General features: G+C 34.4%; 2 protein-coding genes across 5 annotated transcripts in view; both read right to left on the reverse strand.

The window, feature by feature from the left end:
• Nucleotides 1–1132: 1132 nt before the first annotated feature.
• On the reverse strand, nucleotides 1133–9490 carry LOC115440288. Of its 4 annotated transcripts, none has more exons than XM_030164526.2 (3): nucleotides 6235–6433; nucleotides 4931–5312; nucleotides 1133–2627 (listed from the first exon to the last, which is right to left on the reverse strand). In XM_030164526.2, the coding sequence occupies exons 2-3, from the start codon at nucleotides 5307–5309 to the stop codon at nucleotides 2533–2535; spliced, it is 474 nt and encodes a 157-aa protein (XP_030020386.1). In that variant the 5' UTR covers nucleotides 5310–5312; nucleotides 6235–6433; the 3' UTR covers nucleotides 1133–2532. The 4 variants fall into 4 exon arrangements, with proteins under 4 accessions (XP_030020386.1, XP_030020385.1, XP_030020384.1 ...); XM_030164525.2 differs by having other exon boundaries at nucleotides 6208–6433; XM_030164524.2 differs by lacking the exon at nucleotides 6235–6433 and adding an exon at nucleotides 6016–6201.
• Nucleotides 9491–14382: 4892 nt separating this feature from the next.
• Nucleotides 14383–22403, reverse strand: part of LOC115440312 (PTB domain-containing adapter protein ced-6) — a 71174-nt gene continuing 63153 nt past the window's right edge. The window contains 8 exon segments of the mRNA XM_030164569.2: nucleotides 14383–16468; nucleotides 16900–17279; nucleotides 17518–17640; nucleotides 17998–18086; nucleotides 18585–18699; nucleotides 19299–19467; nucleotides 20271–20373; nucleotides 21765–21997. Of these exon segments, the coding sequence (XP_030020429.2) occupies nucleotides 16391–16468; nucleotides 16900–17279; nucleotides 17518–17640; nucleotides 17998–18086; nucleotides 18585–18699; nucleotides 19299–19467; nucleotides 20271–20373; nucleotides 21765–21997 (1290 nt within the window). The 3' untranslated portion in view covers nucleotides 14383–16390.

Below are 22403 nucleotides of genomic sequence, written 5' to 3' on the forward strand. Positions count from 1 at the left end.
AAACCTGATCAGTAACATAATATAAACCCAGTTTGTGATGGTTGGAAGAGGCTTAGCAAGCGTGCAGTTCCGGCATTATGGCGTTGTCTTAAGTGTCGATGATAAAAAATACGTCGTATTGACAAACTCCCCCTTTTTTGAAGTCGGTTAAAAATACAAAGGTACCGCAAACGGCCTATATAATAGAACTTTGGTGGAAAGCAACAAAACCTACATTATAATTATAAAATAAACGGCCGTAGATTTTAAAATTAAAAAGAATTAGATATTTTCTTGTATGTGTAATATAAATTAAATTTTCTATTTGCGAAACAGCCACGCAGTCCTTTAAAATTGATTCATTTTCCAAAGATGTATGTTCAGAATTTATTTTTGTAGAAAAATTCGGAGGAATGTCCCTGACATGTAAATATAGTTTAATAAAGGTATTCTTTCGCAAAATGTGTTTTAATTAATACATTTAATATTGCTTCTTAGTAATAGTAACATGTTCGTTTCGATAGCCTAGTTGGGCGTGGAACGGACTGCCAAGATGAATGTCCGCAGGTTCAAATCCCAAGGGCACACACCTCTGACTTTTCTAAAAAATCATGTGTGTATTCTTTGTGAATTTATCGTTCGCTTTAACGGTGAAGGAAAACATCGTGAGGAAACCTGCACATCTGAGAAGTTCTCTATAGAAATTTCGAAGGTGTGTGAAGTCTACCAACCCGCACTAGGCCAGCGTGGTGGACTAAGGCCTAATCCCTCTCAGAAGTAGAGGAGGCCCGTGCTCAGCAGTGGGCAAGTATATAATACAGGGCTGATATTATTATAATAGTAACATGTTCAATTTATTTATTAAAAGACAAAAAGGCAAGTTACTGGACGCACTTAAAACTTACTATACTTATAAAATACTAGGTGTTGTTCGCGGCTTGGCCCGTGTGAAAATCCTTTCTCGCTACAAAAAGCCCAAAAAACTATGATGCCAGCGACATCTACTTAAAAAATCACAATAAACAAACATGTAGGACATGGTCTAATCGTGTGTCAAATTCATCGTAATCCATTTAGTAAGAGGCAAAATAAAGTAAACGTCTATATTATAATTGGTGTTTGTTTAGCAATAGGTCACAGTATCAATAAAACATTTTTTATTGTAAAAAATAAATATATTTTATCCGTACATAATCATTTGACATAAAACGCTCAAAACAACGAAAACAATAGAAAATGTCTATATATTAAAAACAGCTGGAATTTGCGAAAATTAGGCAGTTCGTAACATGTGATATGGTGTAACTGTGATATTTTAAACGGGAAATCGGCCCGCGTCCATAGATGAATAAAAAATTTCTGTCTCATGTTGAATATTGGGAGACTATCTTATCGACTATGCGATGACAAAAAAGTTCCAGAAAAAAAAACATATTTGTACTAATAATGCCTTTACTCTAAAAAATATTTTTTTCAGTATCCAATTCGTTTTTTTGCATGTTCAATCGAAATTCCATTTACTAAATATAAATGCGGAAAATCTTCACCGGTCAAGTAGAGAGGCGATTTAAGTTTAACAACTTAAATAAAAGAAAATATTTAATCATCAAAAAGATAATTCTCTTCAATAAATATTTATGCTACATATTTAATTCAGTCATTCATAAGAGTGACGGTTGAAAAATTATGCACTCTCACATATATATTACACAAAATTTAGAAATTTAGAAAATTGGCACACCAGTTACGATACAAATACTGACATCACTAATAAAAAAAAATATGTGTGCAATGTTTATCAAATAAGCCTTTTTTCGATTAAATATGCTTTTAATCTTTAAAAGAAATGTATATAATGAACATATTTAATTTTTAGATCGATTTAAACCTATTAAAATTTCTTGGAGAAAAGAACACATATTTAAATTCAACGACGTTTCTATTTTGTTCGTTCAAAGATAGCGTTCTACGTTTTCTGTAGTCTATGGAAATAATGCGAACTTATTCGGTGACAAAACTTCGAGTTGTAGAAGAATGAATTTCCAACACTTGTTAAATTCAAATTCTTTAGCAATAGTATTATGTGTTTCCCGTTATATTTTTATATGTAATGGTGTTATTTTCGTAATGATCGGAATATTAAATTTGTGCATATTATTTATGCAATAAATAGTGTTTGACGTTATGCAATACAAAATATTGAAATATTGGGTTCGCAGACTTAATACATTTCTAAAATATCCTTAAACCTTTATGCATAATTTTCCAAACGCCTAGCCGTTATAGCATCAGCCGTCATGTCGTGCCATTCTTAACCCCTAATATGACGTTTTTGATAATTACTACAAAAATATATTTCTTTGTTAAAAACATAATAAAAATATTTAACGATTTATCCTAAAATCCTATGTGACATAATTGATGATTTATTAAATATTTAGAGTAAAAATAGCTAAATTTGTAATAATAAAATATACCAAATCCTATTTGATATTGCGATATTTTGTATTTTATCAAAAACGCCATCAATATAAAATTTCTTTAAGATTTCGTTCACTTTTTCTTCTTCATTTGTTTTAATTTTTTCTTTTCCTCCCGCTTTATCTCTTTTTCCTTTATCGATTTGTAGAGTTTGTAGCCGAAGAAAACTGAAAACAAAGAAGAATATATTTATAAAACTGTAAGTATATCGAGATGAATTCCGCGATCTCCCATCTATATTGCCAATGTGTCCCCTGGTTAACAGAGCAAAATCTAGTAAGCCATCGAATTTTGGCGCCCATTTTATGTGTATTATAAGATGAAACAGAAAAAAAAATCACGTCGAATTGATAACCTCCTCCTTTTTTTGAAGTCGGTTAAAAAGAATAAACGATATATCGCTGTATTTGAAAAGAGTAAGGATTTATTTAATAAATCATAAATTCTGTATTTTATTATACGGTCACTGAAAAGTGATCCCACTACACCTGATCGTAAGTGAAGTGAGCTCCAATAGAATGTCGACTGACAAGATGATTACCCCTCGACAGCCAACACAATAGGGGACCGGCCTATGCTCGATTTTGTACATTATTCTATATGTAATGGTTAATAATACGAAAAAGAAGCACTCCTCCGAAAACTGCATAAATATTGCTTAAAAAATGAGCGAGTAATTCATATTTAAAATATTGTAAAGTGCCGAAGTGGGCGCGATGTGGGGATATCGCTTCATCTCTTTCTGTTGCACGTGTCGTAATTCCAGATGACGTCACATGTGGGTATTTCGTCTCTTTTCTGTTTCTTGTTAATTACCCCTTCTACCGAAATTCAAAGGCTTATAACTTGCTGATTATTTACCGGATTTCAATAATTCCTTCTGTGTTATAATTTATATTATTTCAATGTTTGATAACAGTAAAGAACAAAAATGAGTCCGGTACCCTATTATTCCAGCCTGTTTGAACCGGTTATACACAGTCTGATCCCGGAAAGCCACACTTACATGGGCCATTATGGCGGGTTTTAACACCTTGTGCACGGTGTTCGCTTTCCGGGCGGATATAAAATATATCCCCTACCACCAGCAAAACCTATGTAATTTATTGGTAAATCTTTTGTTTGTGGCCCCGTTTGGGTGACATATTTTTCCAGAATAAAAAACGGCACACTTAACTTAATAATAATAATAAATATAATAGACCTATATGTCAAGCGGAGTTTCTTTCTGCCTTTCTTCTTCAGGTAGTCATCACTTAGGTAGCTAGTGAGAGGCTGGTAGGTTAGCTAGGTTAGGGCTCATGTCCTCGCCGGTGAGGATCGCGACGCGTTACCCTTCTATTTGCCCCTACTTGCCAGCCCGAGCTGGTTACCTCTGTTTGTACCTTGTCTTTATTAGAAATTTTATCCCTAATTTAAAATGTCCATAGTTATATAAGTAATTTTAATAGTTGTTTAGAAATAATAATAATTATTCTTATGCTTTGTTTTGACGTATCATAAGTACAACTTTGTGCGCCTACGTGATAAATAAACTATTTTTTTAAGCATATGCATACAAATTTCACATTTAGGTATATTAGTAAATACACATCATTAAATTGTTACATAGCACTGATTGGCTATTACGTGTTTTAACACCTGAGTACACCCATTATCAGTATATTATATCAATCTTACTCCTAAAAACATTTGCTACTGGTCATAACACATTTATCTGTAATAATATAAGTTTTGATTTTTATAGCACAGCGCTTACAAACGTTAGTAGGTTTGTGGGGGAAGGCAAGGGGAAGCAGGGGAGGGTAGCTGCCACACGAGGATTGGATTCAACACGATCACACTTTTCAATGTCCTTTTGTACTTATATGAGATTATTCGGGCTACTGCATACATTTATATGTAGGTATCCGTTTTTTTGGCCCCAAGAATCAAAATTTAAGACTTACTCCCCCCGAGTTGACAGCTGGCTACGCTACTACATCTATGGTCTACATGGAGGAATAAGTCACTAGATAATGATTTATCACCATCACTCAGAGAGGCCGAGAGCACATAGTATGCGTATATACCTTCCAAATTTAAAAAGAAAATGTTACAATTTTATCAGAAATACCTAATTGGTGATATGCAGCAAAAAACAAATGTAAAAAAATCTATATGTATGCCTAAATGTATTTTAAGAGTATCTAGAGATTTTTTGCCGTCACAATTCCAATTCAAAATTCCTGTTTAACAGAAAATAACAAACCAATATACATTTTATAAACTTCTAAGATGTACTATGTATGTGCTTGAGTTCCTTGTTAATTTAGAAAATTTTATATTCAGCTATATTTGTTCCAACATTTCGTTTCCATTCAAATTACCCGACTACGAAAACCAAGGATTTTATTATTAGGTTTACAGTCATCGCGTTCTACCATGATGAGATTCATGTTCCGTAATGAAATACAAGTAAAATTCATACCAAGCAACAAAATGAAAAGGAAGACTCCAATCCCTACAAGATACAGGCGATAAACAACAGCATCTCTTATGGCATCTTCAAGTCCATCTAACTTTATTGATTGTGCTCCTTCTTTCAATCTCATACTAAGTTTCTGAACTAATCCTTCCTTAATTTGATTTGTAAACCGCTCCTTGTCGGCAGGATCCATATCTTCATACTGCTTCAAAACCCCACGCAATTTATCACGAATTTCTTCAGATTCTTCATCTTCAGGGGTGGTGGCTACCATTTTTTGCAAGACTGTCAGGAGGTCCATCTTTTTTATGGACTCTGTCAGTTGTTCGCTGATTACGCCGCCCAGGTTGAGCGACGGTTGCGCCGCGCTTTCATCCGCCATTTTCTGTTTGCGCGGGAAAATTGTTTTAATATGGCGTTTAGTTTAAGTATGTTCCTTTTAGATAATTTTGTGGTTAGATAGTCCGTGTATTATCACTTGTCGCATCTACTTAATCAACGATAAAAACAGTTCAATCATTATAATGAACTTTATAATTTTGATGTATCGACATAAATTCTAGAACACAAAATTAAAAATAAGGCAAACCTAATAACAAAACGTTTTAGAGAACTTAACATTCATAACTTCGCGGGCGCTTTAAAGTTTTTTTTACAAATAAACTGAAGTAGCCATCTACAGCCGTGAAATAAAACTGTCAGTTTAAACTGATAGTGAACACTCGAGTGTTCTTTGTCTCGGAGTAACAATGTCCTCTTATATGTCAGTACTTTAAAGTTATTGTGTCTCGGACAATAAGCTCTCGTTCCATAGTGAGTGGTAGAAAATGCTTAAAATTGTTAGAACTTTTAGTCTCTCTTCACTAGTAATAGACATAAAAGAGTATTGTAGTTCCAATTGAAGGCACTCAAGAAAGCGCCATCGAAAGATGCAAGTTTTTATTTAGTAGGGACAATATTTAGAAGTATATTTACAGTAAAACAAAACTATCTCTCATTTTACAATAAACACAGACTATACAACCATAACAAAATTTAAAAAATTCCAGAACACCTATTTAAAAATCGATTAAAAAAAATAAACTCACCACAATTTCGAATGACACCTTGAGATAAACTAAAGTGTTATCGTTAATTATTATATTCGTTCAGAGATTTATCGTAAGCGCGTCCGACGCGTTACGTGTACGTTTACAATTGTACGATAACAATTCTCATTTACCGAAAATCTATAGATATTTTTTTCATGATAACAGACACGATAAAACTGTATATCTTACCTTCCCGTCTAAATGTGTTTTTATTACCTTCGATTAAGAAAGATGAATTGGTTGATATGAACCTTAAATGATAAATTCCATAAACAACAATATTTATTATCTATGTTTTTACTTTTTAAACTGCAGTTTCAGTAACACATATTAAAAAAAAACAGGAATTAAAAGCATAGAGTTTTAGGGTTTTAAAATAAACAAATGACTGTAAACCAACACGTTAGCGACTGTCGATAATGATACTAATACTGTCATCAGAAGTAAACTGGAGATAGTCGCAGACAAAATCAAAATCAGTTAAATCAATTAAATAAATTAATAATCGCAAATATACATACACAACTAGTTTTTTTTTCTTTAAAATTTGGCTTTGGAGTAGCTTATAAAGGGGAAAAAACGATAGTAAAAATTATATCGGTTCTTGAAGTCATTTTTTTTTTACAAAATACAGTACTATTTTTCTTGGAACTCATAATGCTTTATAAGTATACACCCAAATATATGTATTTATTTTCAGACACCATTTTAAAGAGCTTTGTTGATGTTAAGTAAAAATTTGTAAATAAAATATTTATAGATTAACTATTTAAAATAAATTCAACGAAAAATATTTATAAGAAGTTAGTTTTTTGGAAAATACTAGCAAACTACATAACATTAGCACACATACGAACTATTTTGACAATACAATTACCCGTATAGCGGTTTGAAATTGCATTGGTTGTGTTGCGAAGTCGGAATTCCTGTATTAGATAAATATTATTACGTAATTTTTACACTGCATTACTAAATTAAACCAAATTCGTCTGTACCTTCTCTAGCACAATGCCAAAATCATCCATGAATAACTAATATTTTCGCCAAAAATCCCGGTTTTTGTTTTCTGTTCTTTATTTTTACATTTTTTAGTTTTGTATAGATATGATGTAAATGTATTTTCCACTGAGAGTATAATGTTGTCGCTCAGACAAATTCTCGTCTGGTAATAAAGGCCATAGGTCATGTTAAATTAAAATTACTGTTTAACATTTATTTTATTCGAAAAAAACTTATTTTACATCTATGGTTAGAATAATATATGGTTTACATAATTTACATTTCTGAACGCCACGTCAAAAATGACCTTTAAAATAATTCAGATTTTATTGTCTCATTACAAGCACGTAAGTAAACTGTTAATTGATATTGTATAATTTTAATTAGATATAACAACATTTAAGCAAAAATATTCAATATCAATGAAGTAATTGTATAAAATGTTTGACTAAAATAAGGATTTCGCAACTTCCCGCTACAATTAACAAAGTTGGGTCGCGCGTTATCTTATTTACATTGTTATATACCTACGTTACATAACTAGCGATAACTTGTCCATCTGTTTTGTAGATCAGTCGTTTATTTTTAGGTCAAATTGTATTATGTTTACCTACAATTCAAAATTAAAGCGGCGATAGCCTAGTTGGGTGTAGAACGGACTGCCGAGACGAATGTCTGCAGGTTCAAATACCAAGGGCACACACCTCTGATTTTTCTTAAACTATGTATTTTTTCTTTATGAATTACTGTTTGCTTTAATGATGAAGGAAAACATTGTGAGGAAACCTGCATATCTAGGAAGTTTTCTAAAATTTTGAGGGTATGTGAAGTATAACAATCCGCATTAGGCCAGCGTGGTGGACTAAGGCCTTATCCCTCTCAGCAGTAGGAGGCACGTGTCCAGCAGTTCGACTACATATAATATATACAGGGCTATTATTCTTCATATTATTACAATTGTAATTATTGTAAAAATATACTTATAATTTGCTAAAGGGATTTAAAAGAGCGTGCGTTTAGAAATGCGTGTTTTTGGTTTGGTTTTTACTACGAACGCGAAATCAAATCGTAAAATAAATGATTTGTTAAATTACTCAGAAACGGATAAAAACGAACGTACTTCCAATTTTAACCTCTTTACATAAATGTTAGTAATTAACATACATTTGAACCCAGTATTTACCTGCTGTCGTGTATTGGTTATTTGGTATATGGTTAAAAGTTGCGTATAGAAATAATATCTCCTTATTAGTAAAGTTTTCAGAATCAGAGAAACAGTTAATAGATAAGTGTGTATAAACAAGCTGTATAACTAAATAATTACTTTTCAGAATTCGCAGGGGAAAACCTGTTAAGCGATTGCCCTATCCTCGAAATTTGAAATAAACAAGCCAATAAAGATATCGTATATTTATCCGCATAATAATTTTGTATGAAAATAAAACAATTAAATAAAAACCATCAAACAGATCGAAATTAAGTCAGACTTTACGCCTGAAGTCAGCTGCCACGATAATAACAACGATATACTAGAAAGTATTTTGGACTTTATTTAAAGTCAATAAAATCGGAATTACAACGTACATACATGAATGTAGGCAAATACTCTAAAAATAACTTAGTAGTATTGTATTAAATTGAGGAAAAAAGTGCACACAATTCCCCTTACTCCAAAAGTATTGTGCAATTATAATTGTAAAAATAATTTTAATCGTTCGAACGAACAAATAATTTATCAAAATACATCAGTTACTATACGTGTAATTCAGTACTAAAATATAAGACATGGGTACATCGATAGCACGGCAGAAGCGATAACCTCACAAATCTGACCGCAGTATAGAAAGTGATAAAGCAAGTGTGACGCCAACACTAGCACCTTTTCTGTGTCAATTCCAATAATAGGAGATATTACGCGCATTCGCTTCGTCTCTCTCTTAATTAAAAGTTAAGACATAAAAACATTGTTTATACACATTAAATATATGGGACACAACTCCACCGAAAATAAATCTTATCAAAATTTGCCAACATCTCACCTTTGAAAACAAACCGTTATTAAACGACATTCTTCAAGAGTTATTAATCATCTACAAGCGAAGGACTACAAAACAAACATTTGATCCAAACGTTGGATCCAACGCGACAGCTTAATCTTAATAACTTACATATAACGCCAATCATCAGAACCACGAATAATATCGCCAGCCTCGACTCGTAAGTTCCAAACACCTGCGGCACATGTCCCGTCAGCATCGCGCGCAAGTTCTCCTTCATCTCGTCCGGCATATCCGCCGTCTCCAGCATCTCCAATATCTCCTTCGTGGACGGCAACTTCGAGGGGTCGTCCGAGTTCAATATATCGTCCAAATTCGTCAACTTTTCGAGATTTTCCTCCATCTCGGACATGTTTCGAGTCTGAGCCGCGTGGAAGGTGGGTTTTATCTGACGGCAGCTTGTACGTGGATGCGTTGATAACGCGGCTCGCGATAAGAGTTTAAAGCGATTTTTAATCGTTGAAGATAGTTTGTGAAATACTGCTCTCATACTCAGTTCAAAGGTTAAGTCTTGGATACTTAGTTTTCAATTGTGGCTAGTTTGGAGTTTGCTTATGGCATATTTTGTTTAAACGATTAGGTAAATGGTTGATAAAAAAAATTAAACAGGAAAACCATTTCTATGGTGCCCATACCAGAACATTAGAATATATAATTTTTTTTGTAATAAAAATTACGATATCTACCAAACTAAAATATTAAAAAATAAAAAATCGCCTGCAGCCTGTGGAATACGGTGGCACCGAAGAGGTATTGACTACACAAGTGTTTTTTCATTATGGATGCGTTCAGTATCTTTTAAATACTCGACAAATTTAAATCAAATATGTACAGATGCATGACAAAACGATCAAGGTAATCGCATAAGGTGCATTCGGCTAAGATCGTATAACATAAAAATGCCACCAAACTATAGTTATTTTTGTTTAGTTGTGTGCAGTAAAATAAAAAAGGTGGATTTTATCCTTTCACTGATCGATCGGGGCTATTTGATTTTGTAGACCTTATTGTACTAGCTTTAGAAACGTTATTAGAACGAAGTTTGAACTTACCCTGCAAACGTCCGATCATAGGGCTTTTAAATTTCTATAAAGATATTATCACCAATTTTTAAGCTTACACGGAGTTTAAAATAGCTTTAATCATAAACAGTCTCAAGTTTAAAATGCCGGTATAGCTTATGAGAAAAAAATATTTCCTTGCATCGAAAAACCGTCCGAAATTAGCCGAATGCACCTTACACCTAATTGACACGACTGCTGCATTAGCAACTCCACCCGATCTTACAAAACACTGCATGGGATTGCATTGCGCTTTTCACCCTGAGGCATTATACTTTAAAGACTCACTATGCCTAGGAATTAAGCCACGCAAGAGCGGCGATAGCCTAGTTGGGTGTGGAACGGACTGCCGAGACGAATGTCCGCAGGTTCAAATCCCAAGAGCGCACTCCTCTGACTTTAATAAAATTATGTGTGTATTTTTTGTGAATAACTGCTTGTTTTAAAGGTAAAGGAACATGAGTAATCCAGCATACCTGAGGAGTTCTCACTTGTGTCTCAACATTATAATGCCATCATTTCCAGACAATTATTTTAAGCAATGATTGCATTCAATTCTTGCCTCCAAACAATTGCATTCTCTAAATTATTCTTTAGGGTTTTTTTTATTAATTATTTACAAGGAAGAAATTTAAAATGCCACCATTTTCTATTTTTCCTGCATTTATTAAAAATAGGTCTGATCCACTCTATATAGGAATGTAACCAGATTACAAAAGCTAATGGTCATTAAAAGTAAGTTGACATCACTGACTTTGGTGGTAAGTGATGATGTGTCTATATTTAGTGGAGACTTCTTGTGTCTCCACTACTGAACTTGGGTCTCCCGCAATGATTTCCAAATCAACCTATTGGAAGCCAGCATTCAGGGACCTCCTGTTACTTTTTACTCGTTCTGGTATTTAGTAATAGCGCATACTTAAATTTTTTATAAAGTTATTATTTTTGAGCTTACATGGAGAGAATTGAAAGATGGTTAAATGATCTTGTGAAATAGCTTTATAAATAACAAGTTTCATATATAAAATGCCAGTATGGCTTAAATATGTTATAATAAAATTCAAATCTCATCTCAACTCTCAAAAATTCTATAGTCATCGGTAAACAAGTTGAATGGGTCAGCTCAACCATACCTCAACCAAATCTGCAGTTTATATTTCTTAGCCAGTTCTCACCAGTTTTTGAAGAAGTTGTACAAATTACCATTTTATTTGTAGGACTATGTGACTATTTAATTATGCATTAATTTAACAATAAATTAATTACTAATTAATACAATTTCTTATGTCTTACTGCACAGCTGCTATTGGAGAATTTAATTTATGGGTAAGACAATCATAAATGGTGTTATATAGGCATGATAGGATTAATATATTTGATAAATAAAAATACTTTCATATATTAAATATCATTTCGTTAAAACTTATTTATTGCTTGACAGAACATCCCATCTAGAATCTTTATAACATATATATTAAGGACTTTTTAAATAATCCTTTTCTAGCCCAAACAATTGTGGATGTGTGCATGAATATTTTAGTCCCAATATTTATTGAAGCTTGAATTAATATGAAGAATGGTTCAGAAGTATATATTATCAATCGCACCATAAAAATTTGAGAAAAAGCTAAATACTTGAAGTCATAAAATACTTACAGATAGAAAAATAAAAATGTTTGACAATAATTATCAACTGTGATCCAAAGTTAAAATATGGAAAAATAGGCGCTATAGATAAAGAAAGCCTTACGTTTTAAATAAAAATGGTACTTACCAAATTTACTTTTAATAAAAAATTAGAACAAGCGAAACAAAACATACAAAATGTAGTTGAACTGATAGCTTTATGAAACCAAATGTTATCAAATTGTAAGTGAAAAAAACTACTAAAAGTATAATATCTTTATCAAACTATGTAAGAAGAGTGATCGAACATGTATTACCTGATAAACCAATGACTATAATCCCGGGAACGATGAAAACTGAGTTTGAAAATGCATGCTCTAATGGGCCATCAGATCCACCGCTCAGATCAACCATTTTTGTAATAATATCGAGATCGGACCTCCTAATACTGATAGAATACTATTACATCTGTTTCAATTCACGACAAATACCATTTTATGGTCAAAACCGAACAATTTCCGTATGCAAAATTTTGTAAAAACGTATATATATACAATACAAGCAACGCAAGCAAACAAGATTTGACAATTGACAGTGACAACAATGTTTTGTTTTTCTATTCAAACAGGCAAAAGTCTTTTGTGGCGTAATGGGGGAGGAATAGTTAAAACTGGGATTTATGTCATATTACTACAAGATGGTATTGGCCAAAGAGGCTCAGTTTAATTCAACAGCAATCACATCAACCCTCTCTGAGCGATAATATTTAACATCTCGGGCAAATCGTTTCAAAAAAGTAATTATATAAATGTATGAAGAATGAGTTTGGGTAGCGAGATGTTTTCAAATACTTAATAGCTTTTTTTTTTGGAATTTTCAAGTCACCGTCGCTATTGTATTTCTCGGCTGTTGAAAGAGGAGGGATGGGGGGGAGGGACTAATAAGGACCAAATGAGAGATCCCTGCGCCGCGCTGCACTGTAGCGTTTTACATTACCTTTACTTTATGCAATATCTAAATATGGAAAAAAGTAGAGGTTGAAAATGTCATGCTTAATAATAAAATAATTTCTTATGTCATTATGACTTCTTATCTATAGGTACTCTATACTATTATATAAAGCTGAAGGGTTTGTTTGAACGGGCTAATCTCAGGTGCTACCGGTTTGAATTGAAAAATGATTTTAGTGAGATAGCCCATTTATCGGGATGGCTAGAGACTATATATTATCATCACGTTATGACCAATAGGAGCGGAGCAGTAATAAAAATGTTGCAAAAACGGGGGAAATTTATTACTTTTGAGAGCTTCCGTTGCCCGCGCTTAGTAAAGTTACGAAAGAAATATGTACGACGGAATTGTTCTTCTTAAAAAGTTCTAATAAAATATATTATCAAACAAAGTCCCCCGCTGCATCTGTATGCTTGTCTGACGCGTTAAACTCAAAAACGATCCAATGATTTAGATGAAATTTGGTATGGAGATAGTTTGAGACCCTGAGAAGAACATTGACAACTTTCAATCCCAGGAAATTATATAGTGTGTCTTTTATATTAGATAACTTTAGCCCGGAACAACTTTATCACGTGGGCGGAGCCGCGGGCAAAAGCTAGTATTAAAATAAGAACCAAAATAACATTTTTGAGTAGTTAGAAAATAATGACACATATTTTTTTTTTTTTTTTAGTGAATGCCATGGTTATCGCCGGGGGAATGACACATATTTGCGTTGACTGACTCGGTGGTGTAGTTGCAGTACGTACAAGGTACGAGTACGATTACGGCGCCGGGGTCCTGGGTTCGAATCCGAGGTCAGGACAAAAATAATTGTGACTGGGTTTTTCCGTCTGTTTTACATACTCAGTCGCAGCTTGGAGGCGGGAAGTTTGCGGTGTGATACCCCCATGCCTCGGAAAGCACGTAAATCCGTTGGTGCTGCGCCTGATCTCTCGCCGGTCATTTCTGATTACCGTCTCATCGTTCTTTGAGAGTAAATAAACAGAGAATGCACTTGTGTATTGCGCACGCACTTGTGCACTATAATATTTCCTGCGTACCTGGTTGATCTTCGTTAAGATTGACCGCTGTGTCCGAAATTCGGGTAGGAGGGATTCATTCATTCATTCAAATTTGCGCAGATCTTTACTCTTCTACTTTACATAGAACTTCGGACGGGATCCCGCCATTTAGTCGTTAAAGCCAGTTTCTATTTTTTTTTCCTCTTAGTAACACAAAAACATAGGCAAGTATCCAATATGCACTTTCAAAATTATAAATGTATGTAAACAGGTAAATCCGCGCGTCAGAATAAAACAATGAGTACATTATTTTAAAATACCTACAATCCGTTAATTTAAATAAGACAAAATGAACTGTTACTAAATTAATAATGTAAATAAATTACCCAGGGACAAAGTAACTTTTTATTTAGTTAGTTACTTAAATATTTTGCAAAATCGATTCAGTATTTTTAGCATTTGTCGATTTCAAACAAGTACTTTTTACCGATTCCTTATAGATTCGGAAAATTTAACTGGTCAGCAACTGGTGAAATCTGGCCTAAACGGAAAAAATACTTCCTAAGAGGAAGCCTACATGAGTAGAAAAAAAATAAACCAACATAATAAACATAAATTTATTATTGAAAATACACAATTATGTATATCTTTTGGCCTTAGAGTAACATTAGTGTACACAATACTTAACAAATATTCCACTAAAGAGACATGCGATACAACAGTTTACGCCCACTATAAACAACTAAAATATTAATTATTATAATTATAATATTCGGACATCGGATAGTATGGAAACCAACCGACATGCTGCAGAATAAAATGGGAAGGCACTTGAAGTGTGATTAAAATGCCGTCTATTATCGGTAATGAAAATATTCGACCTATAGAATCTGGTTAAAATATTTAATGGTAAAAAAAAAGATTATATTTTTGCGTATTTATTAGGAACGTTACGAACACACATTTAGTATTAAAAAAAAGTTTTATGTAAACATTTTTAAACTAAGTATTTTACATGACGTGGAAAAATATTGCTATTAAAAGCCAGTAGGATGTAGCTTTATGCTAAAGAAGGAAAAATATTTTTTCCACGAAGATAAATACATTTGCATAATGTATTTAACTTCACAGTGTTGGTCTCACGCTATCCGATGTCCATAGTGTTGCTACATTAAAATATTAAAAACATGTTCCTGGAATGTTGACATGTAATGTCTGTTCTACTAAATAAAAATTGTATCAAATGACTTCAACAAATAGATGTCGAAATTTGTCATCGATATTCATATCGATGTTAAAAATAATCGATTGAACAACACTAATAAGTGTTACATTTTTTTATCGACGAAAATTATATACACACGTCATTCCGCTCAGTCGATTTTTCAAACTTTTTTTACAAAATTTGAAGTACCTCAATTTGAAAAGAATTATCACAGAATACTTTGAGGTAAACTCCAAATATATTTTCGATAATTTACATAAACAAAATTTGGTCCCCGCGTATAAAATTTGGAATTATTTCTACCAAAATACATTTTTTGTCTTAAAAATCTATTGGTGAAATGAATGATTGAAAATGTTTATGATTTCTGATCGTATTGTCTCAGTGTTTAAGGCACTTTTGGAATGACATTGAGCGCATTACATTCAATGTTGAACATTTCATAAAAAGTCAACTGAGTTATGCCATTTGGAAATATTCTTCGACCTTTACACGACGAAAAGATATCTTTGAACGACGAAAAAAAATCACTAATCTTACTTTATTTTTCAATAAACCAATTTCATACTTAAATATTTTTTTATTATTTTATTTGACTCGTAAATCGTCCTCTTTATAAAAATACTCATAACTCCACTTAGTACCTAATAAATATATTTTCCTAATGTTACCAGCTCAGAAAATGTAATAACTCAGCCGACGAATTGTCACGTTACTGGCATAACCTCCGAGATGCTTAGTGGAGATTACAAAAGTGTTTAATATAAAAATACGTTCTAATAAATTCTACTATCACGAACTCATCAATTTTGTAACCAATAACATGGCAACACCTGTAGTATCGAATCTATTTGATCACACAACGAATAACGAATTAAGATCGATACGGAACTCAGTGAAACTCATAAAAAAATTAGAGGCACGTTCCATGGAAGTACAAAAGACCTACAATTCATTTTGAACACAAAAATAAAAATAATGTAAACCATTTTTCTATATGCAAAAAAACATGTATATTTTATATGTTAGCCCCCATATCAATTTAATTCTAGGTCCGACTCAAACTAATAGTGTTTTTTTAATATGGCAACAAGCACTGTGTTGCTGTGCTACACCAAACAAAAAGTCCTTATACGGGTCTATCTGGAAGAGCTACTTTCAAATTTAAAAAAATTTATGTTGATAATAATATTTCAAAGACCTTGCGAAATATAATAAATTTAAAACTAAGATTAAGTTGGCATTATCGTTTTCTCTCGAATGATACAAAATACTTGATATTTCTAAGCATGAGTTCCAATAGTATTTATGTTGTGTGATACAAAAGGTTTGTATTAACTATAATTTTCATCTATTTGATTGTTTTTTCATGGAATGGGAATGAGTTTAATTTTTCTTCAGCGGATCGAGATTGTCTATTGAGAAATCGTCGTTTCCAAAAGTGATGCCTCGACTGAAGCCGTCCTGAAAATAAAAACACAAATTAAATATTGTTTATGGCGTCTTTGGTATGATTAAAATTGTAGAGTTTATAACATCTTTAGAATAGATGTATAATTTGTTAATATTAATGCTATGTCACTTCTTAGGAATATTATAAATACCAATGTTGGTGGAAACGTTTGGATGATTGTTAGAAATAAACACAGAAACCCTTGAACGGTTTCGGATTAAATTTGGCAAATAATTAGACTATGTTTTGGATTAATAAATAGGCTACTTTTTATCCTGGTCATTTACTCCTGTGAAAAATATTAGACTTTTTCTATACTTTTATATATTTATCGTGAAGGGCCATTCACGCGAGCGAAGTCGCGCGCCACAATTATACATTACATTTATCAATGAATATATAAAGGATTTCAGAACTAAATAACTAATCTAACAAAACTAACCTTCATCTCCGAGATAGTTTTATCTAAAAACCCGTTGAAGCTGCTGTTCAGTTCAACAGTTTGCTTCTCGCTCAAGTTTCCAAACCCGTTGAAAGTTCCAAACCCATTGCCAAAGATGTTGCCACTCTTCTGGGTGTCGAAGGGGTCGTAACCGCTCAGGCCGTTGGTGAATGACGTGGTATTGTTAAACACGGAGGTCTGCAGGTTGAAGTCACTAATGTCGTAGTTGGGTTTGTTTTGCGCGAAAGGTTGAGCGGGTTGGACTGTAGTTGGAGTGGAGAAAGGAGTGGATCCGAATAAGTCGTTCCCGTTGATCGTCTGTGGTGATTGGATTGGCTGCGGAGGCGTCTGGCGCTTCGAGGCTTTTGGTGGAGGCGCCACTGGAAAAGAACTCACTTTTATATTCGACTGGACTATTGTGTTCACAAATTTTATTTTTGATAAGTTATTTTGGTTAGACCCAGTGTTAACGTTATACTTTTTGTTAACGTTAATTTTTTTTTTATATTAAGATTTTATTTCAATTTTCGTAACTTTTGAGTCTCGATATGATAAGGGGTTGGTTTGGAAATGGCAATACATTTTACAATGCATTTAATATTTGAAATGTATACGTACGTAGCGGCGGCGTGTGCGCGTGCGCATCGATGAGCTGCGGGTTCCGCGCGGGGGTGGCGGGCGCGGGCGCGGCGGGGCACGCGGGCGACGCCGGGCCCGACTCGTGGGCGCGGGGGTCGAAGTCTGGACAATGCACATACGACACGTTATATGGCGAAATTAAATATGAGTTTAGTTAGGGTAAGATCGAATTATGGGATTAACTGATTGTAATCACATTATAACTAAAATTAATACAGCGGCAACAATTGGTATATTACCAAATGGCTCTTCAGACTGCATTGTCCGTATTGGGAAGTATTGTCGGATTAAGCTGTAATTTTGCAACGATGATGTTACCCCGTAAGCCGGTATTACCCTAATTCACCTTACTTATATTTTTTTTAAATAATAATCATAAAATGTTAAACTTAAAGAACATCAAAATAATGTTCAAAACAGTATTATAAAGGTTTTAAAAAATTTATTGAGTGACTTTACCACTGTCCGAATCGGAGTTAAGCAACAGCTCTTCAAGTCTGGGGCCGACCACGGGGTTCTTATTGGACGGCAGATCGCCGATCAGCTTGCTGCAATTATATAAATAAGTAAATCAAAATATAGAATAAAATAACGCGAAGATTTTAAACAGGTCAGCATAATGTCGATTACCGGTTGAAATCACTCGTGAGGTGACCCTAGTTCCTGTACCATCTGGTACAGTAGGATCACTATGACGTATGTAAAAAATCTTTGGCATGCCCAATGACGTTTTACGAATAGACGCGTCATACACTAACAAAATGGCACAAAAAAACGGCGCACTATTTGCTATATTCACGTACCTGTACATATAATTACAAATTGGTTCGAAAAGGAATAAAAAGATGCAGCATACATTCATTAGAAAAGGATATATTATATACATCGACAGTTACGTAACAACGTTAGTGCCGCACGCTCACTGGCCGTCAAGTCGGGCAATTACCTTACTTTCGTCTTGCCAGTATTGAGCTCGGACAACGTATCTATGTAATAAAACATTTTAGGGCATGCCAGTTATTATAGAATGGCTTTTTACGACGTACCCAGTACCGAAGTTTGATTTCCCGTTGTGCGTGGGCGGCGGCGTGGAGAGCAGCAAATTGTTGTCGTTGCTCGAGTTGAACGTGTCTGTCGAGTTGTTCGACAATGCGTCTGCGCCTGTGGTGTAAACAAGAAACAATAAAAAAAGTGATTACTACTCAAAACTTTAATTGCAAAGTTGGTAAGGCAGTGATGCTGCTCTTAATGAAACCATATATTTTTGCCATTTGACCGAAAATAGCGCTTTATGCCATTTACAAATTAAACTAGTAGTACTGTAGGATACTGGTGGTAGGTCTCTCGTATGTGAGAGTTAGGGATAGATATAATCGCAATGTCTATTTCCGCCAAGCAGCAGGGTATAGTCACTGTTGTGTTTCGGTTTGAAGGACACTGTAGCCAGTGTAACTACTAGACATAATAAGACTTAACATCTCATGTCTCAGGATGGCGAGTGCAGTGAAATATCAAACAATACTTTGTTATTCAACTTGTTGGATGGTGTTTTTATTTATGGGCGTATCGCTTGCCAACAGGCTAACGGCAGGTTCTTCTCGTCATTTAAAGCTATAAAATCCGAATATGCAAATTTCAAATAGCACTTGTATATTTTTACAGTCAGTTCACTGATCGGAATTGCTCAACTCGCCTTCAGTGACGCACACACCCCCTTTCGAGTTCCCTTAGTCTATACAGTGCCTTTAAACTTCACTCACCCAACTCAGGAGTCTTGTTCCCGTTCATAGCGCTGAAGCCGTTGGCGAGTGTGAGGGAAGCGATCTGCTTCTCCAGCTCGTGTGGAGGGCGGAACTCGGTGATGTCTGCAATACTGTTGCGCGCCAGGTACGCCGATAAGTCGTCCTTGTACGTGATCTTCGATAGCTCCTGGAATACATTCAGTGTGTAGCAGTAACAACGTAAGATAGGTACTGATAGATATAAATGCGGTCTGCAAATAGTTGAAATGATAATTGGGACGGAACAGCCCGGAGTTTGGAATTTGTGCCCGGTATGGCGGTAGGCTCGCCCCCTATTACATGATGGGACGAAACACACTTGGCGAAAAGTGGGTGTCCTAGTTGCGCCTCTACATACCCCTTCGGGGATAAATGCGTGATATTGTGTATGTGTGTGAAATGATAATTATATTTTACATAGATTACGAAAAGGGAAGGTGACAGAAATCTGGTTATATGGATTCTCCGTCCGTGATACATTATCTTGGTGAAGTTAGCATAGAATGGGATTCTGTATGGCAATTTCAATTGTAATAAACGCGTTGCGTTACGTGCTTGTTATGAACTGTAAATAACGCGTGGCAAGTAAAGGCGACAGTCTAATTGTGTGTGGAACGGATTGCCAAGACCAATGTCCGCAGGTTCAAATCCTAAGGGCACACACCTGACTTTTCCAAAATTATATGTATATACTTTGTGAATTATCGCTTGCTTTAACGGTGAAGGAAAACATTGTGAGGAAATCTGCGTACCTGAGAAGTTTTCCATAGGAAATTTGAGGGTGTGTGAAGTCGAACAATCCGCACTAGGCCAGCGTGGCAGATTGGGGCCTAATCCCTCTCAGTAGTGGAGGAAGCCCGTGCCCAGCAGTGGGGCAGTATATAACACAAGGCTGACATTATTATGTATTATAAGAAGTCAGGGCTGTATAAAGAACAATAATTAACGCACCTGCAAACGATTTTTGTACGTGTTCATTTGAAGTTCGAGTTTCTTGTTCTGCAGCGACAGTTTCTGCATCTCTATGTACTTGCCGTTGTCGTTAAGGAACCTCCTGGAAGGTAAAAAATTATGTTGAGAAAACGGAATACATTATAAATATAGCTTTCTCTCTCTCTATTTATTATGTCAAAATAACATTCGCATATAATGTGCGATTTGCAGATTGGCCGAATTGATTTCGTATTCCAGAATAAGGTATTCGACTATGTTTGATTTTGTGTATTTTTTATATGTAACAGCAATTAATACAAAAACAAGTTCTTCTGAGAAAATAGCATTAAAATTCGATAAGAAATAAGGCAGTAATTCATATTTCAAACGTTGCTACACGCAGGTGCGTACGAAGTGGAGATGTCGCTCCGTCTCTTTCTTTCGCACGCATCGTTATTCCCGATGACGTCACATGCAACTATTTCGTCCTTTTTTTTCACACTCACCCCTACTACCTAACTTCAATGGTTTATAACTTGTATATTTTCCACCAGATTTCAATGATTTCTACTGTTTTAGAATTTATACGTACATATTTTATAAAATTTATAAATAAAATAAGTCAAATACCCTATTATGATCATTCTGAGGGTTTTTGAACTCTTTACCCCATGATTAGTATTCCGAAAGGAAGCTTGGTACGTCTCATAATTTAACATTTTGTAACACGCCGCTCCGCTGTTCGAATGCCAAATTAGATTTTGTTTATTTATCAAATGTTTTAATAAAAAATCAGTGTACAAAATATGCTGTAAATTGTATCAATTGTATGGTGTTAGGTTTGTTCGTATGAAAGTCAAAAGACCCACTGTGTTCACAGGATAAAAATAGAGTATATTTTTTTCAGGACATGGTGTGCCAAATTTCATCTAACTAAAACCTACTTTTAACATTTGACTGATAGGTATCTTATATGCAAGAGTCCGTTTGGTAGGTACTATGGCAATGTCTATTTCTGCTGTCAAGCAGCAGTGTGCAGTCGCTGTTGTGTTCCGATTTAACGAACATTATAGCCAGTGTAACTACTGGACATAATAAGACTTAATATCTCATGTCTCAGGATGGCGAGCGCAGTGGAATACCAATTTGTATTTGACATTGGGTTGATAAATGCAACCCCATATTTCCCTTTGCCACTGCTAACATAGTGTCAAAAATCATCCACGTATATTTTCACCAAAAATCCCAGTTTTACTTTTCTAATTGTTTCATCATTTTGTAGTTTATATAATTTTAATAAAAAACACTTCTATTTCTTACTATACAACAATGGCGAAGGGTGAAATTTTCCAAAAGGGAAACCGACGCGACATATAGGTACCCATAAATGCGGTCTGCAAATCATTCTAATGATAATTAGATTTTACATAAATAACGAAAGGGAAGTCGACAGAAATTGGGTTACATGGACCGTTCGCCACTTCTATACAATGTAATCAAGAATATTCTTACCTGTAAGCTAAATCGAATGCTTGTCCAATAGTAAGCGTTATTTCGGAAGCTAGCTTAGTGGAGATGAAGACAAAGCACTCATGTCTCTCTGGCACGTCGTGGCCATTAACCCCGTTGACAGTGCTGCCACCTTTAGCTATGAACGAGAAGTACTTCTTGGCGCCCTTGTCGTCCGCGCAGTACGATATCCGATGGAGAGGGAACTGGTACATTATGTTGTTTGACCGTGGCTCCTGCAATCAAATGAATATGATTTTACTAATATTCTTAGTTGAGATTAGGTAATATTTATAAATAGACGAATGTCTGCTTAAGATGCCTGATTTACCAAAAAAGGCTGTAAGTTGCAAGTAAAATACAATAGATAATATTTATGACAAGTATTGTAATTATTTTTTTTTAAGATGACATAATTTTCACAGTATATATTTAAAAAAAAAATGCTTATCTTAGACTAATGTTGCGCACACGCCGGTCTAATAAAATACCTGTTAATTACGGCAAATACCTATCATACAATAGTAAACCTAGTTGCCACCGTCTTGGTGGCATAGTTGTAGTGTACGACTGTCGTTCTAAGGTATTAAGTTCGATCCCAAGGGGGTGTAGAGGGGTTACTTTATAGTGGCCGTAAAGATG

This window comes from Manduca sexta, chromosome 18, assembly GCF_014839805.1.
Source record: "Manduca sexta isolate Smith_Timp_Sample1 chromosome 18, JHU_Msex_v1.0, whole genome shotgun sequence".
Classification (NCBI taxonomy): Eukaryota; Metazoa; Arthropoda; class Insecta; order Lepidoptera; family Sphingidae; genus Manduca; species Manduca sexta.